The sequence below is a fragment of the Nerophis lumbriciformis genome, linkage group LG30, assembly GCF_033978685.3.
Source record: "Nerophis lumbriciformis linkage group LG30, RoL_Nlum_v2.1, whole genome shotgun sequence".
Lineage (NCBI taxonomy): Eukaryota > Metazoa > Chordata > Actinopteri > Syngnathiformes > Syngnathidae > Nerophis > Nerophis lumbriciformis.
In genome coordinates this window covers 9765729-9785616 of record NC_084577.2, presented here as the reverse complement: position 1 = coordinate 9785616, position 19888 = coordinate 9765729, and the positions used below count along the sequence as shown (strand labels likewise).

The 19888-nt window shown below is 40.6% G+C and overlaps 1 protein-coding gene across 3 annotated transcripts in view; it reads left to right on the top strand.

Moving 5' to 3' along the window:
* The window catches only part of nherf4a (NHERF family PDZ scaffold protein 4a), a 43340-nt gene extending 26269 nt beyond the window's left edge, over positions 1-17071 (top strand). For 2 of the 3 annotated variants that reach the window (XM_061925513.1, XM_061925512.1), the window contains 3 exons: positions 9733-9929; positions 10017-10103; positions 16801-17071. In XM_061925513.1, coding sequence (XP_061781497.1) covers positions 9733-9929; positions 10017-10103; positions 16801-16830 — 314 coding nt within the window. In that variant the 3' untranslated portion in view covers positions 16831-17071. The remainder of the gene's footprint in view (positions 1-9732; positions 9930-10016; positions 10104-16800) is intronic. The other variant, XM_061925514.1, reaches the window with a different exon arrangement.
* Positions 17072-19888: the final 2817 nt, after the last annotated feature.

Genomic DNA, 19888 nt, shown 5'->3' with positions numbered 1-19888 from the left:
TTTTAGACTAGCCAAACAGTACACATTTTGCATGTTTACTTGGGAGTAGTCAGTGTACTTGAAAGCAGTATGGAGTTGCTTTCTTCTGAAAAGGATTAGGGCAGTCCCTATCTGACATTGATATTGGTTCGATATCAGAAAAAAAACAAGTATCAGATGATATTGGACATGCTTGCATCTAAAACCACTGTGATAAGCGTTGCGATACAAGCAGTCCTGCAGCGTGTTAACTCATGCAGAGCTTGACAGCCAGAGAATATCTGAAGTACATCTGAAAAGTATTCATAGCGCTTCACCTTTTACACATTTTCCTTATTCCAAAATGAAATACATTCATTTTTGCTCTCAAAACTCTACAGACAATATACCCCATAATGACAATATGCATTGTTTTTTTTTTTCAAATTTTCAAATTTATAAAAATAAAAATAAAATCCTATGTACATAAGTATTCACAGCTTTTGCACAATACTTTGTTGATGCACCTTTGGCGGCAATTACAGCCTCAAGTCTTTTTAAATACGATGCCACAAGCTTGGCACATCCATCTTTGTGCAGTTTCGTCCATTCTTCTTTGCAGCACCTCTTAACCTCCATCAGGTTGGATGGGAAATGTTGGTTTTCATCCAGGATGTCTTTGTACATTGCTGTACTCAACTTAGTCTAGTCAGGGAGGTGACCAAGAACTGGATGGTCACTCTGTCAGGGCTACAGCATTCATCTGTGGAAAGAGGAGAATCTTCCAGAAGTACAACCATTTCTGCAGCAATCCACCAATTAGGCCTCTATGGTATATTTGCCAAACGAAAGCCATTTCTTAGTAAACTGTTTGCCAAAATGCACCAGAAAGATTCTCAGACCATGAGAAGCTAAATCCTCTGGTCTATTGAGACAAAGATTGAACTCTTTGATGTGAATGCCAGGCGTCATGTTTGGAGGAAACCAGGCACCGCTCAACACCAGGCCAATGCCATCCCTACAGTGAAGCATGGTGGTGGCAGCATCATGATGTGGGGCTGTTTTATAGCGGCAGGAACTGGGAGACTCGTCAGGATAGAGAGAATAGGATAGGATAGGATAGACTTTATTTATCCCACATTAGGGAAATGATGTGGTTACAGTCAGATACAAAAAGTCCACAAAAAGAAAGATGAAGGCAGTAATGTACAGCGACTTCCTGGATGAAGACCAACGCTTTCCATCCAACCCGATGGAGCTTGAGAGACGCACCAAAAAAGAATGGGTGAAACTGCCAAAAAGATTTGAGGCTGTAATTGCTGCCAAAGCTGCATCAACAAAGTATTGAGCAAATGATATGAATACCTATGTACATTTAATTATTTTTAGTTTTGTTTGTTTGAATACATTTACGAAAAAAAACAAAAAAACTTTCTACATTGTCATTATGGAGTATTGTCTGTAGAATGTTCCATTTTGGAATAAGGCTGTAACAAAACAAAATGTGGAAAAGATGAAGCACTGTTTATACTTTCAGGATGCACTGTAAATGTCCTCCAACAAACACACAAGTTTGATCTTTTCTTATATTTTAGTCAAGTAATTTACAAAAAGTAACATGGTAAGGTAGGAGCTAGCAGCTACACAACAGCTAAGCACACAACAGCACACAAGCTAAACATACAATACGTGATAAGTGTCCTTAATTGAACAACATGGCTGTCCAAAACACATTTGTCAATATAAACAATTATCAAATAATGATAGTTGTATATTACCTACAGATACAAAGTCTACACGGGAAAAGTGTATAAAAAAGTATCCAGTGACAAACATGTCTGCACATTCAACTTACTGCAACGTGATCTTAACCTAATTAATTATTGTGACCACTAAGTGTCGCCAAAAGGCATGAATCTGTCATAAGTTTTGTGTTTCTCATACCTTGTTCTTTGAGTAATTTTACTTGATCATCATCATTCCACACTAAAAAATAATAAAACCATGTTCTATGATTTGTGCTATTGTCTCGGCTTAATACTGGTATCGGCCAATAATCAAGGCTCCAATGTCTGTATCGTTTCTGGAGTGAAAAAGTTATATCGAGACACCCCTAGTCATCCATCTATCCATCCATTCTTCTACCGCTTGTCCCTTTCGGGGTTACGGGGGTGGCTGGAGCCTACCACAGCTGCATTAGGGTGGAAGGTGGCGTACACCCTGGACAAGTCGCCACCTCATTGCAGACCCTAGTCATTTTTGTCTAAAATAGCTGGCAACACAAGTAAGTACACAATATTTGGTATCTAGCGTTGCCTTAATCCTCTTGCAGTTCACCAGAACAACACAAGTTGTTACTGGTATCCTCCTCCATTCCTCCAAGGTGACATCACAAAGCTGGTAACAGCGGCTCAGTTTAGGGTAGGATAAGATAGGATAGACTTTATTCATCCCACAGTGGGGAAATTATGCGGTTGCACTGCAGATACAAAAAGTCGACAAAAATAAGAGGGCAACATAAAAAAAAAAGTACATTCAAGACTTTAAAGGCCTACTGAAATGCGATTTTCTTATTTAAACGGGGATAGCAGGTCCATTCTATTTGTCATACTTGATCATTTCGCGATATTGCCACATTTTTGCTGAAAGGATTTAGTAGAGAACATCGACAATAAAGTTTGCAACTTTTGGTCGCTGATAAAAAAGCCTTGCCTGTACCGGAAGTAGCAGACGAGTAGCGTGACGTCACAGGTTGTGGAGCTCCTCACATCTGCACATTGTTTACAATCATGGCCACCAGCAGCGAGAGCGATTCGGACAGAGAAAGCGACGATTTCCCCATTAATTTGAGCGAGGATGAAAGATTTGTGGATGAGGAAAGTGAGAGTGAAGGACTAGAGGGCAGTGGGAGCGATTCAGATAGGGAAGATGCTGTGAGAGGCGGGTGGGACCTGATATTCAGCTGGGAATGACTAAAACAGTAAGTAAACACAAGACATATATATACTCTATTAGCCACAACACAACCAGGCTTCTTTTTAATATGCCACAAATTAATCCCGCATAACAAACACCTCCCCCGTCCCGTCCATACAACCCGCCAATACAACTCAAACACCTGCACAACACACTCAATCCCACAGCCCAAAGTACCGTTCACTTCCCCAAAGTTCATACAGCACATATATTTCCCCAAAGTCCCCAAAGTTACGTACGTGACATGCACATAGCGGCACGCACGTACGGGCAAGCGATCAAATGTTTGGAAGCCGCAGCTGCATGCGTACTCACGGTACCGCTTCTGCGCATCCAACTCAAAGTCCTCCTGGTAAGAGTCTCTGTTGTCCCAGTTCTCCACAGGCCAATGGTAAAGCTTGACTGTCATCTTTAGGGAATGTAAACAATGAAACACCGGCTGTGTTTGTGTTGCTGCAGCCTCCCGCAATACACCGCTTCCACCTACAGCTTTTTTCTTTGCTGTCTCCATTGTTCATTGAACAAATTGCAAAAGATTCCCCAACACAGATGTCCAGAATACTGTGGAATTTTGCGATGAAAATAGACGACTTAATAGCTGGCCACCATGCTGTCCCAAAATGTCCTCTACAATCCGTGACGTCACGCGCCGGCGTCATCATACCGAGACGTTTTCAGCAGGATATTTCGCGCAAAATTTAAAATTGCACTTTAGTAAACTAACCCAGCCGTATTGGCATGTGTTGCAATGTTAAGATTTCATCATTGATATATAAACTATCAGACTGCGTGGTCAGTAGTAGTGGGTTTCAGTAGGCCTTTAAAAGAGCACAGAGCTGATGCAACCAGCTGCCACTTCAGCACTTCAATACATATTGGGCACATACGATTGCACCATGAATAGACAAACAAAACAAAAACACATTTTCATATTCGCTCTGCCAAATAATGGCAGCGGTACCTGTAACATCTCGGGAGACCAAAGTGTCCGATACATGCTCACTCAGCCAGAGATTTGTGAAGCTTGTCCATCCACAGCCCCTTCTCTTCCTCCTCATCTCCTCCGGTCTCTCCACGCGAACTCCGGTGTGGCAGAAAGCTAGCAGCTAGTCTCCAGTGAAAACATGGCCATTGCCAAAAGTCTACCCAATCACATCCAAAAGTTTTTTAAAAAAAAAGCAGCGCAGAAGTCACAAAAGTGCCACCTCTTGTTGCGCAGTGATGAATGTGTCCGGGCCAAGAGGCAAAAAAACCCCCACATGAAAATAAGAGGGAAAACATCAAGAACACAAAAGGAGGATACAAAAGAGCACAGAGCTCCTGCAACCAGCAGCCAGTACAGCGGTGCCGTGCTGAGGAAAAAATATATAATTGTGTTTCCTTCATGAACCGCAGCTCTCCAGTGCAGATGGCTCTCATGCAGCCCTAGACCATGATGCTACCATCACCATGTTGGACTGTAGGCAATAATTATCTTGCTACTCACATGTGTTACCAGATATTTAGGATGTGTAATGATCCAAATTGCATTTCTATTCCTGGTTTTATCGCAGGGCACATCAAAATTTTGACAATTCAAAGTATCCAATTCATCCATCCATCCATCCATTTTCTACCGCTTATTCCCTTTGGGGTCGCGGGGGGCGCTGGAGCCTATCTCAGCTACAATCGGGCGGAAGGCGGGGTACACCCTGGACAAGTCGCCACCTCATCCAATTCAAAGTTTTCTTATCTTGATGATGCTTGCAGCGTTTAAGCAGCTTGAACCAAGCATGCAACCAAAAATGTATTTGTCCACTTGCTGAGCATTTTACGAATTCTAACTCCTACAGCTGCCTCCGACTAAGAATTTTCAGAAACTAGTGTAATTAGTAAAATTTTGGGGGGCAACATGTTTGTTTTAGCTTAGCATGTACAGTATGCTCCATTTATGCTTGCATATATTCTACATGTATGCAAGTAAGAGCACAGCTGATGATGATCCTCACAAATAAAGATACAGTTTTTACTTTTTTTCGACCTTTAGAAAGGCTAAAGCAATCAGATAAACAAACAAACATGGCAGAGATTGGTTAGTTTAGTGAGGTCCTTGTTATGTATAGCTGAGTGGAGATGACGGCAAAGACACCAGGGGGCAGTCGCGTGGACATCGGGGGCGGTACCTCTGGATTGGCAGACCGGGGTGGTGGTTCCTCTCTTTAAGAAGGGGAACCGGAGGGTGTGTTCCAACTATCGTGGGATCACACTCCTCAGTCTTCCCGGTAAGGTCTATTCAGGTGTACTGGAGAGGAGGCTACGCCGGATAGTCGAACCTCGGATTCAGGAGGAACAGTGTGGTTTTCGTCCTGGTCGTGGAACTGTGGACCAGCTCTATACTCTCGGCAGGGTCCTTGAGGGTGCATGGTAGTTTGCCCAACCAGTCTACATGTGCTTTGTGGACTTGGAGAAGGCATTCGACCGTGTACCCCGGGAAGTCCTGTGGGGAGTGCTCAGAGAGTATGGGGTAACGGACTGTCTTATTGTGGCAGTTCGCTCCCTGTATAATCAGTGTCAGAGCTTGGTCCGCATTGCCGGCAGTAAGTCGAACACGTTTCCAGTGAAGGTTGGACTCTGCCAAGGCTGCCCTTTGTCACCGATTCTGTTCATAACCTTTATGGACAGAATTTCTAGGCGCAGTCAGGGCGTTGAGGGTATCTGGTTTGGTGGCTGCAGGATTAGGTCTCTGCTATTTGCAGATGATGTGGTCCTGATGGCTTCCTCCGGCCAAGATCGGTTCACAGCCGAGTGTGAAGCGACTGGGATGGGAATCAGCACCTCCAAGTCCGAGTCCATGGTTCTCTCCCGGAAAAGGGTGGAGTGCCATCTCCGGGTTGGGGAGGAGATCTTGCCCCAAGTGGAGGAGTTCAAGTACCTCGGAGTCTTGTTCACGAGTGGGGGAAGAGTGGATCGTGAGATCGACAGGCGGATCGGTGCGGCGTCTTCAGTAATGCGGACGCTGTATCGATCCGTTGTGGTGAAGAAGGAGCTGAGCCGGAAGGCAAAGCTCTCAATTTACCGGTCGATCTACGTTCCCATCCTCACCTATGGTCATGAGCTTTGGGTCATGACCGAAAGGACAAGATCACGGGTACAAGTGGCCGAAATGAGTTTCCTCCGCCGAGTGGCGGGGCTCTCCCTTAGAGATAGGGTGAGAAGCTCTGTCATTCGGGAGGAGCTCAAAGTAAAGCCGCTGCTCCTCCACATCGAGAGGAGCCAGATGAGGTGGTTCGGGCATCTGGTCAGGATGCCACCCGAACGCCTCCCTAGGAAGGTGTTTCGGGCACGTCCGACCGGTAGGAGGCCACGGGGAAGACCTAGGACACGCTGGGAAGACTATCTCTCCCGGCTGGCCTGGGAACGCCTCGGGATCCCCCGGGAGGAGCTGGACGAAGTGGCTGGGGAGAGGGAAGTCTGGGCTTCCCTGCTTAAGCTGCTGCCCCCGCGACCCGACCTCGGATAAGCGGAAGAAGATGGATGGATGGATGGATGGACATTTTGTTCAGTATAACTCCATCTTGCATCCAACCTGATGCACTGCATTCTGTTCCATGTACGCACATCACCATCTTTCAGTGCAGAGTGCAATTCTATGAGCCAACCCACGTTACGCATAAATCATATAGCCTACTACCATGTCAATACACAAAGTAGAACATTATATACTATATTGTGCCAAGCAAATACCACCCCATATGTGCCTGATGCACATGCAGTACCAAAAACTGCAATTAGCCGTGCTAATGTTGGAACCCATTTCCTCAGCGTGTCAGCATATTGACAACAAAATAGACACTGACACTACCAATTTCCACATAAGTTTTATTTGTCAAATATATTTTGCCCTGTCAGTTGGATGACACATCGACATACAGGCTAACAGGCATATATTCCCCCATTAGCTTATATGTCGATGTGTCATTGATCGAGCTAGCATGCTAAGCATTCATTGAGGGACATACTAGCTTTGTTAGACAAGATCATAAACCGTATTGGACAATATTGTTTACTTACGAAATGTCCATTTCCATTTATTACAAGTAATAAGAAAATGTAAATGCCTGACTTACCTATCAAGGAGGAAATTAGCAAGTTTGGCGTCAGATGAAGAAAATCTTCTCCGCCTTCAATTGTCTCCATCTTTCAAAGGCATCCCCGATACAAATCCTTGTTTTGTTCCTGCCTTTGTCATCAATAAGTTGACAGTCGTAACGACGCCTTTTAGATTTACTAAGGTCTGACATGTTTAGTAACTTTACCAGTGGCAGTAACTAGACGAAGAGTAACTGGCAACCTGGATGTGACACACTCATGGTCTTTCTAATTGGTCAAACGGTGGAGGGCGCAGCATCAAAATGAAAACAATAACAATATTTCGGGGCTGTAAATTTAATTTTGAAATGAGCATATCCTGGCTGACCTACTGTTATCAGTTATAAAGGTATTTGAACATGATTATAAGAACATGATTTATTAATGCCTTTTGACATATCAGGGCTATTTAATGATGACTTGACATGAAATTTCTACATATGGCTCCTTTAACAAACAGGAAGCAATATGTGAAGCTAGGCGTACATACATCTACAGCGCTAAATATATCTTGCGGCGTACACCAGGGATCAATACTGGGACCAAAATATTTCAATCTCTATAGAAATGGCATCAGTAAATTACAAAGGACTTAAAGTTAGTATTATTTGCAGACAACACGACTTTGTTTTGTTCAGGAGAGAACACTATTAAACTTATTGAAAAAATGTAAAAAAAAATAAACGAACATATTAAAGAGATGGTTTAACACAAACAAAATATCTTCTAATCTCATTCAAACTAACATATTGCTACTCGGTAACAGTAGAAGGGAAAGTCAAACACAAATACCAATAGACGTAGTAGATATTGACAGAATAAAAGACACCACAGTTTTGGGTGTAATGATTGAGGATACAATGAACTGGAAATCTCTCAATATAAAGTGGCAAGAAATGCTTTAATAATGAATAAAACTAATTATGTAAGACATGCACCTGGGGATAGGTTGATTGGCAACACTAAATTGGCCCTAGTGTGTGAATGTGAGTGTGAATGTTGTCTGTCTATCTGTTTTGGCCCTGTGATGAGGTGGCGACTTGTCCAGGGTGTACGCCGCCTTCCCCCCGAATGCAGCTGAGATAGGCTCCAGCATCCCCAGCGACCCCAAAAGGGACAAGCGGTAGAAAATGGATGGATGGATGGATGGACCAAAAATCACTCATACACTACTCGCCAGTGTTACCATATTTGAGTTGTTGTGTAGAAATATGGGGAAATAACTACAAAAGTACATTTATTCACTAATCTTGTTACAAAAAAGGTCAGTTAGAATAATAATAATGTTGGATATAGAGAACATAAAAATACTTTATTGATTGAATCAAAAATATGGAAATGAAATGATTTTGTGCATTTGCAAACAGCTAAAATTATGCACAAGGCAAACTATAACTTGCTACCCAAGAATGTTCAACAATTCTTTCACAACCTTAACCCCACTTTAAACATGTGTATGCACGTACAACACTTAAAACCTTTAATATATCAGTATGAGGAATTAAATTATGGAAGGGATTAAGCAAGCAGGTCAAACAATGTACTAATATAATTCACTTACGGGAACTGTTCTAACTTAAAGTATTTACAAAGTACAAGGAAGAAGAATACTGATAAACATTTTGAACATTATTTAAAATAAGATAATATTAGTCTTTTCATCATGTGAATTATAACTGACTTAACTATTTATTAGAACTGTTGTATTTATTATTAATTTATATAAATTGTTTTACAAATTGAGAACAGTGTCAGTAAGTGGATCTTGGGGTTTGTTTTCCCGGAATGCAAAGGAAAGTTGGCGCGGGCAAGGCGTGAATGTAAGTACATGATTTATTTAAACACTAACAAACTACAAAAAAGGAAGCAAACAAAAGGCGCGCACAATGGCGGAGAACAAACTTGACTAATGAAAACGAAAGACTAGCACAAAGGCAATTAACTATGAACACGAAACAAAAACACTTACTGTGGCATGGCATGAAGCATGAACTATAATAAACAGGAATCTCATGGGTAGCAGAGGTAGTATGGATGGATAAGGATAATGTCACCAGGACGAACAACAGAAACAGACCAGCTTAAATAGCAGTGACATGATCAGTGAAAACAGGTGCGTGACTCAAAACGTGAAATAGGTGAAACTAATGGTTGCTATGGTGACAAAACAAGGGAGTGAAAAGCAGGAACTAAGTGTACAAAACCCAAACGGAACATAACCTAAACAAAACATGATCAACAGACATGACAAACAGGAAGTGAACACATGTTCCTCTTTGCTGTGAAATGGACAAGGGGTCAGATTAAATAAGCTCTGCTTCTTCCTACTTCTTTTCAGACATGTAATGAGAAAATATAACATTTGTTTTCAATGTCAATTGAGGTCGAATGTCAACTATTCTAAGACACCTCTGGTAATTTCACCTAACTTTTCACTTTCCTTTTCTTTGACACACTGACATCAGAAAACTCTACTTTATGCTTGAAGGGGGGAAAAAGTTAACTAAAAAGAAGAAAAGTAATGTTGTCTTTTCTCAGCGTAGCAACGTGCATTCGATGTATTCTTACGCCGTGCACACATAACTAGTTCTCCTTTTATTTTTGTACAGTATCATTTATGGGAGTGTGTCCTGTGCTTAATGTGTTCTAAAAAAAACATCTGTGGCTCAGTTCACTTGCTGCGGGAGGTGGATGAGGGCAGTCCAGCAGAAGATGCGGGGGTGGAGGATGGAGATCTACTACTGGCAGTCAACGGCGAACCAGTGGAGTCCATGGAGCATGAGGATATCGTCAAAATCATTCGAAAGAGTGGTGATAGAGTCAGCCTAACCACTATATCTATACCAGGAAGAGGATTCTTCAGACAAGTAAGTCCAATTAGATAAATACGTGAGAGCTTAATTGGGTTATGAAACAGTGTGTCAACTTCTTTCTGTGTTGTTTCTTCCCCGCAGCTTGGTATTTCTCCCCTGTTCTTTCACCATGAATTCATACACCAGGATGGCTGTGTCCCAGGTCAGACTGGAGCTCAAACAACGCAGGTACTAAATAAACTATATAATACATATAACAGCAGTATACATATGAATGTGTGTGTGAATGTGTGAAAGTGGAAATAGTGTCAAAGCGCTTTGAGTACCTTGAAAGTAGAAAAGCGCTATACAAGTATAACACATTTACATTTACATATATTAGCCCAGTGGTTCTTAACCTTGTTGGAGGTACCAAACCCCACCAGTTTCATACGCGCATTCACAGAACCCTTCTTTAGTGAAAAATAAAAAATAAAAATTTTCAAATTCAAGACAAAGTTATGTTTTTGGTAACACTTTAGTATGGGGAACATATTCTAAGTAATAAAGACTTAATTTAGAGTTATTTGGTTAGGGTCAACGTTCCCTTTAAGGTGCGCGCCTGCGCAATTGCGCACCGCTCACGCGTCCTCTGCGCACAGCAAATTAATGCCGCGCAGAAAATCAAAAATCCCATCTGAACTTTAAACAAAATAAACACATTACAATTTATTCTGTATGATTTTGCAATGCAACTCTATGAGTGACAAGTGACAACAAGAGTGGCTCCAATGAATAAAACAATCTTTGTCAACACAGTTGAATTGATTGTCTGTCGAGACACTTTACGGACAGGAATTCCATCAATCACTTTATTGATCAAAACTGTTTGTAACCACACCAAAAATATGAGTAAAAAAAACTTTTATCTATAAAAACTGGTAATTTTCTGCCATACAAACCAGGCTTAAACCAACTTTGTCATCCGTCGTTTCAACAGAAGCCGCTCGCTCTGTCTCACCTGCACCAACACACGCACTCATGGCACTTAGCCAGTGCTGCGTTTATGGCCACACAAAAAGTCGGACAACCCCAACGCCACACAATGTGTAAATACCAGGTTGTAACACTCTGACTCCTCAATCAGATGTGTGCTTATTTTACTGCCATTTATTAAGAATGTTAATCTAAGGATATTATTCATGAAATATTGTCACTAGATTTCATAAATGCTAATAAAAAGATGTATTTTACAGACAGAAAGTTACAGGAACTAAATGTAATCTCTGAAAGGGGTAACATTTCTTTTAAAGGCAGGACCCGCAGCCAGACATACGATACTAGCACATAGGTCATGAAAAACATGTTTTTTTTGTTATTGTCATTGTAAGAGGGCAAAATCACTAATATCAGAAAATTATTTTAATAAAACATTTAAATTGTTATGATGTCAGGTTTGGGACAGGTGTGACGCTAGTGTGGCCACAGTGTGCACATCTGATGTTGCTCACATGTGCTCCACTGAATGCTCAGGGAGTTTGTGCGTTTGCTCACACACATGAAAAATTAGAGGGAACAGTGGTTAGGGTTAGGGTTAGGGTTATAATAAGGCCATGCCGAATGAGGCATTAATAAGTATTTAATAATGACTAGTTAAGAGCCAATATGTTACTAATTTGCATGTTAATAAGCAACTAATTAATGGTGAATATGTTCCCCATACTAAAGTGTTACCATGTTTTATTACTGGTGCACAAAATGAACCGTGCATGAACATCACCTTGTTCAAACAACAAAACCAACACAGTGCATAAACTCACAACAAATTACACACCTGCAAATCAGTGTGACTTCTGCTGTTGCCGTATCCGTAATATGCCGATAGGGAGAAGTTTTTATTTACACGATGAGTCGGGTGTGTCTTGACCTCCGCCGAACCCCTGAGCCCGACTCACCGAACCCCAGGGTTCAATCGAACCCAGGTTAAGAACCACTGTATTAGCCATACTGAGTGCAACATCTGGGTACTGACAACACACGGATTAAAAACTCTCCTCTACACAACATATTGTACAGCAGTCATCACGTGGCGTACAGTAGTGCCTCTACTTACAAGTTTAATTGGTTCTGTGATGGAGCGCTTAACCCAAAACACTTGTATCTCAAATCACCATCACCCATTGATTATAATTCAAATTAATTTCACTTTAGTCCCCAAAACACCAGAATTTAAACATGTAACGTGGCTTTTAAAATAAACTTTATATGACAAATGTTGTATGAAAAACCATACTGTAGGATGTACTATTACAACTAAGGATGTCCAATAATGGCTTTTTGCCGATATCCGATATTCCGATATTGTCCAACTCTTTAATTACCGATACCGATATCAACCGATACCGATATCAACCGATATATGCAGTCGTGGAATTAACACATTATTATGCCTAATTTGGAGAACCAGGTATGGTGAAGATAAGGTACTTTAAAAAAAATAATAATAAAATAAGATAAATAAATTAAAAACATTTTCTTGAACAAAAAAGAAAGTAAAACAATATATAAACAGTTACATAGAAACTAGTAATTAATGGAAATTAGTAAAATTATCAAGCACACAATCATGTGTGCTTACGGACTGTATCCCTTGCAGACTGTATTGATACATATTGATATCAATATTCTGGTTCCTACATTATATAACAGAAAGAAACAACCCTTTTGTGTGAATGCGTGTGAAGGAGTGTAAATGGGGGAGGGAGGTTTTTTGGGTTGGTGCACTAATTGTAAGTGTATCTTGTGTTTTTCATGTTGATATAATTAAAAAACAAACAAAAAAAAAACGATACCGATAATAAAAAACCAATACCGATAATTTCCGATATTACATTTTAACGCATTTATCGGCCGATAATATCGGCAGGCCGCTATTATCGGACATCTCTAATTACAACTACATTGGTTTTATGAAGTAAAGAAAATAATTATGTGCAGCATTTACTTTGGAGAGTGGACTTCCACAATATCGCCTTTCAGCTGCTTCTCAGTTAACCACACCATCAGCAGCTTCACCCTATTTTTATGGATAAATGTCCGCCATTTAGGTATTATTTTATTGTCCTTGGCTGGCGTTAGACTCCTCCTGCTTCAGCCTGGTGGTACGCTCTAACAGCTCTGCCAAGTTGGCTAAGTGCTCTGATTTCTTTCTTTAATTCAATAAATATCATTCACTTCTTCTTCTCAACACTGTCCTTCACACTCACTTTCTTCCTTACCGTGGTTGGAAAACAAAGTTGTGTTGAGCTCGCGAGTAAGACCAGATGTTTTTGGGCAGATCTTTGTGGCGGCGATACCTGTAACCATACTTACCAACCTTGAGACCTCCGATTTCGGGAGGTGGATGGTGGGGGGCGGGGGGCGTGGTCAGGGGTGGGGCGGGGGCGTGACTGGGGGCGTGGTTAAGATATATATATGTATATATATATATATATATATATATATATATATATATAAGAAATACTTGACTTTCAGTGAATTCTAGCTATATATATATACATATATATATATATATATATATATATATATATATATATATATATATATATATATATATATATATATATAAAAATAAATAAAAGAAATACTTGAATTTCAGTGTTCATTTATTTACACAAATACACACACATAACACTCCTCTACTCATTGTTGAGTTAAGGGTTGAATTGTCCATCCTTGTTCTATTCTCTGTCACTATTTCAGAACACACACATTATACAAATATACATTATAAAATCAATAAGAAAACGGGAGCTCTAATTTGGGAGTCTGAATTAGGATCAGAAGTTCCTATATACCGTATTTTCCGCACCATAAGCCGCCCTGGGTTATAAGCCGCGCCTTCAATGAACGGCATATTTCAAAACTTTGTCCACCTATAAGCCGCCCCGTGTTATAAGCCGCATCTAACTGCGCTAAAGGAATGTCAAAAAAACAGTCAGATAGGTCAGTCAAACTTTAATAATATATTAAAAACCAGCGTGATGTGGGCGCGCATGGAGTCGTATATCAACATGGACGGAGCTGCGTGAAAAAAGCCACCCGGCCTCTTCGCGTAAACTTCCCTTAACCACTCGCTCTTCTTTTTTTCATCCATCCATCCCTTCGAGTTAGCTTTTATGATGACGCCGGCTGGAAAGGTCTCTTTTGGCAAGGTCTTCCTTTTGAATATCACCATGGGTGGAAGTTTCTGGCCATTAGCATGGCAAGCTAGAACCACAGTGAAGGATAACTTCTCATTCCCTGTGGTGCGAATATTCACCGTACGTGCTCCCGTTGTATCCACAGTGCGGTTCACAGGAATATCAAAAGTCAGTGGAACCTCGTCCATGTTGATAATGTTCTCTGGCCGGATCTTTTTTTCAGCTATCTTGTTTTTACAATATGCACGGAAAGTAGCCAGCTTTTCTTGAAAGTCTTTAGGCAGTTGCTGTGAAATAGTAGTCCGTGTGCGGATGGAGAGATTGCGTCTTTTCATGAACCGGAAACCTGTAGCTTAGTAGGAGCCATTTTGTGGTCTTTACAGATGTAAACACACAAAGGAAATGAAACGTAATATCCGCGCGCTTCTTCTTCTTCTACGGGGGCGGGTGGTTGCTTACAGTAGAAGAAGAAGCGCTTCCTCTTCTATGGGGGCGGGTGCTTACCTTGGCGGTTGCTTGCCGTAGAAGAAGAAGCACTTCCTCTTCTACAGGGAAAAAAGATGGCGGATGTTTACCGTAGTTGCGAGACCTAAACTTTATGAAAATGAATCTTAATATTAATCCATATACAAAGCGCACCGGGTTATAAGCCGCACTGTCAGCTTTTGAGTAAATTTGTGGTTTTTAGGTGCGGCTAATAGTGCGGAAAATACGGTAAACATTGCGCACTCACGTCGCCTTTTTGTATTGATTACTGCAGCTGGATGAATTCACAAATACAAACTACAACTCACAAACACTTTAGAGTTAGGCTCCACCATCAGAATGTGTACTTAACCTTATAAAGATCACATGGATATTATTCAGTAAGTTGATTCACCAAAACTAACCTGTTATACAGGAGGAAAAAGCACACAGGACGTTTCAATTGTTCACAGACTGGTCGCGCTCATCAGAATGACAAGACACTTCCGGTCTACAGGTGATAGCATTCAATTGGGAAGAAACGCCCTACTGCCCCCTACTGACCAATGTGAATACTGATAAATGTGTAATGACAGCTCCAAAAACGAATTCAAACCACAAAATAAAATAAATAAATCAACACAAAAATGTGACACATTTGCATGTACAACAGGCTGTCAACACTCACTCAGGTCCGCATAGAGCTGGAGGGGGCGTGGCCTCCAGCTCCGCCTGAATTTCGGGAGATTTTCAGGAGAAAATTTGTCCCGGGAGGTTTTCGGGAGAGGCGCTGAATTTCAGGAGTCTCCCGGAAAATCCGGGAGGGTTGGCAAGTATGCCTGTAACTCCAATTTTTGCATGCAACTGAAAGCATAACAATTAGCCATAAAATAACTCTTATTTAAAAACACTCTTCAGTTAGGGCATTATTAAATTGAGGTACCACTGTATAACTAGTCAAATGTCGGATACAAGATTGGGGGGTTTAGGTGCGTCTGCGTACTCAGCACATTTTGGAACACCCACTTTTAGCTCCAAAATGTGGGCGTGCTGACATCACCTACAGAAGACTGGAGGTGATTTCATATTGCGTAGTATGTGTTTTGGTAGCATCTTTATCCCGAATCATAATATTTTCACTTTGAAGGAGTTATCAAATATAGCTTCCATTGTTGCAGGTTGTAGCAATTCAACTAAAGAAGGGGTCAGCTTGCATGCATTCCCATATGATGGGAATATGAGGAAAGTATGGACCTCGCCAGTCAAATTGACTGACGCAAAATGGGACGGACCAAGCGAGAGAAGTGTCATTTGCAGTGATAATTTTAATGATTCTGACTTAGAAGAAGGGTTTTGGTTTGAATTTGGATAGAAATAAATGTAAAAACGCGATCCCGTAAAGCAGTAGCGGCTCGAGGGAAGAAAGACTGGGTTAGAACCTACCAAAAAAAGACACAAAATGAAGGTGAGCCGTTAGTATTCTATTTTGCGTCCTCTTCTACTGGTGTTTCCTTCAAGATGCTTGAGGGAATGCTGAAAGAGAACTATGAAACACAGGCTATGGCGTCTCTGGAAGAGCAGGAAAGTCCGGAAATGGTGATCCTTTTGTATTTCTTTTTTGCTCACAATGTTACTTAAATCAGTTTTGAAGTAATGATGGACCATGGCAACAAAGCATGTATTTAAGTGATCAAAATAATAGTTTTACATGCCTCTATCTACACCGTCTTCGCGGGGAAAGGAGCTGCATTCCTGTAGACGACGTCACACCAAGAAAGGGTGGCGTGGCGAAGTTGGTAGAGTGGCCGTGCCAGCAATCGGAGTGTTGCTGGTTACTGGGGTTCAATCCCCACCTTCTACCATCCTAGTCACGTCCGTTGTGTCCTTGGGCAAGACACTTCACCCCTTGCTCCTGATGGCTGCTGGTTAGCGCCTTGCATGGCAGCTCCCGCCATCAGTGTGTGAATGTGTGTGTGAATGGGTGAATGTGGAAATATTGTCAAAGCGCTTTGAGTACCTTGAAGGTAGAAAAGCGCTATACAAGTATAACCCATTTATCATTTATTTATCGAGTCTGGTTGATGGAAACTACAGTTCGTTATCTGCTGATTCCTCAAAAACTAATTGATGTTGTAGGAAATGACTGCCAGATTAATTTTTAATAGCAGAAAAAATAAATAAATAAAGAGAACTTGTACGTGAAATTTTGGTCTTCTCGAAGCTATGGGTCCTTTTAATCTGTAAAATAAATACATTTTCTTGTGCTGTGTTTTATTCAGCTGCAAAGAGTGGGTAATGCTCTCTTATAATGGAACTCTGGAAACCATCCATCCACGATGACTGAGGAGCTCATGGTCAGCACATAAGGATTTGGGCACAAAATGTTTTTATGCACGTTTTCACTTTTTTTTTCTTGTCTAAGTGCTGGCACTGAATCAACCTTTCTGACCTTGTGATTTAGAAATGTTCCTGCTGTTGTATTTAACTGTAATATAAGCTTTGTAAATTACAATTTGCAATAAATAATTGCAAAATTATACACAAAAATCCGCTGCCTGGACAAAATGAGTTCTGTTTATTTTGAATACTTCTCATCAGGCAACATAAATGGTTGGTTCCTACTTGTCAGAGATGCTGTAGTTCTTTCTGAGACGAACTTCCTTACTATTACAAACTTCCATTGGTAAGGCAGTCACTTTAGGATCCAAACATCTTTTGTTCATAAACTGCCTTTTTCAGCATTTCTTGATGTTAACTCGAATGCATCTCTAAGTCTAAGTACCGCACTCATATTGTCCTGGGATCATTTTTACTTTTTACAGCATTTTCTAGTTTTACTAGCTCAGCATGACTCCAAAGAAAGCATTGGATAAGCGATATTTGGTTTGAAAAACTCTGGATCCACAGCGTTGTCTACACTCTCTCCTCATTCTCCTGCCACAAGCCAAGAAGATTAACCGACAAGGTATAGTGGATTTAATTTTTTATTTCTAATTATTGTAGCGAAGCGGACTGTCAAAGTTAAGTATTTGTAGTGATTTCAAACTGTGAGTGCACCACATGGCTAGTGACAGTGTGTGTGCGTGTCAGCAGGGCAGCTACATACGAGGAAGCCAGTTCAGCTATTTCTTTTTACTTTAATTATTAAATAGAAAATTAGCCATTACCCTATTGTTACATTTGTTTAATATACAGCACTGTATAGCCCTTTATATTGTGTTCAAAGTGTACAAACCTTTGCTAAAATGTGCACTTTTGTCGAGGCTGGAACGAGTGTTCATTTTGTTGACTAATGATTTTCGTCTTAGTTATCGTCAACACCCTATTTTCCCCTGACGAAAATAAGAGGAAAACTAATTAAAACAAATGAACGTTGACTGAAACAATGACAAAATTAACTGACATTTTAGTCAATGAATGAGAACGAGAAGAAATTGTTGACCAACGAAATATAATGAGTGGGACAAGTTCGGAATAGATCTAATCATAGCTCTTTAACAGCGTACATACAGTATGAAAGAGAGGCCAGGCTGGGAGTTAGTTATGGAGGAGAGCCAATCAAATGTTTTTCCTTGTGAGATTAGAAATGTGATTTCTTACCGTCGAAACAATTACGTAGATCATGTTAAATCCATAACATGTTCTACATCGTAATATGTGTACACCAGTGACGTGCGGTCATGGAAAGAAAAAAAATGTAAAAAGAAAAAAAAAAAATTAAATTGTTATATGTATCCAGTGATTACACTATAAAGTTATTTTCCATTTAACTTCACCAGTTTTCGATTATTTTTATTCAAAATCGCTGAATTTTCCCATTTGCCGTTCAAATACTGAGAAGAGACGGTGCGGTGATCAGCAGCCAGTTGAGGCACGTCACTCAATTGTGCCTCACCATGGATTGCGGACTTGGCTAACTGCTGGTCTGCTGTGCAGTGAGACCGTATTGCTATATGAACTATATTATACATTTCCATAGTTTAGTTAGCTGAGGTATATAATGTACAGTGTATTTTGTCAACAACTGTATGTGTGTAAAGTATTTCTTGTGCTGAGCAATCATAAAACTGCTGCGAAGACGCACTGTGTGAGGCTCGCGTAATCCCGCCTCCTGGTGGCAGTTATTGCACCTCCGCCGCAGACTGCTCCGACCGGAGCGCCACACCAACCAAAACCCACACCCAAACCCTCCACGTGCAAGACCGAATCCACCCAAAAAAAGTCACTTAACAAGAAGCCAAAAAGTGCAAAAACAACATTGCTCGCGCCGGAGGAGCCGTGAACAACTGCAGGGACACAACATTTGGTACACCTGCAGACTGCAGCACGGATTTCATATTTCATTCATTCACAACTCCTCCAACACGAACACCACTGTTCCCGCACTTATAAGTCAAGGTAAGACAATAACGTTTTTTTTTATTAAATATGCTTTTTTGTGTGCTACAGTTTGTATGTGTAAAGTTAAAGTTTAGTTAAAGTACCAATGATTGTCACCCACACACTAGGTGTGGTGAAATTTGTCATCTGCATTTGACCCATCCTCTTGCTCACCCCCTGGGATGTGAGGAGAGCAGTGGGCAGCAGCGGCGCCGCGCCCGGGAATAATTTTTGGTGATTTAACCCCCAATTCCAACCCTTGATGCTGAGTGCCAAGCAGGGAAGAATGCTGGTATGAACTTTTAAACATAACCCGTTAACTGCTGCCAATCAAATGGTGAATAAGATACTCTTTAGGGTTCATATGTTTGTAAATCTGACTGTGATGAAGTCAGTGCCTCACCAATATTTCATTGTTGATGCTTTATGAAGCCATTAGCAGGCAAGTCATCGTGACATCTACACAATTGTAAGTTAAAGCTAATTACTCCACTGTATTATTTCTTTACAAGTAAATTATCAAGTAATGTTCTCTACCTCAAATAATTGTTTAATGGTATGACAACTTTTACTGTAGTCTAATGCACTAATGTCAGGAGCTCAGTGAAAAGAGGAAGTCCATGCAACGTTTCTTATTTACTTATTTATTTGAGGCGAACATTTAACAACACCGACCCTGAGCGATAGAAGTGCCTGAAAGATATATGTGGACCTGTGGAGCAAAAAATTACTAAATACATAATTGTTGGCCATAAAATCAAGCTACTTTTGTGTTGAAAAATATGCTTTTTGCAGGTAGCTTTAATGAAGGTGCTTTCAAACAAACTTTAAAGAGGCCTTATCTTTGATACTCGACTAAATTGACTATAATTTTGGCTGACCAAAATGTTGTGCAATTTCTTTGATTAAAACTAGACTAAAACTAAACCAATTTAGATAACTAAAATTAGACTAAAACTAAAAAAACATTTTAGCAAAAAGACTATT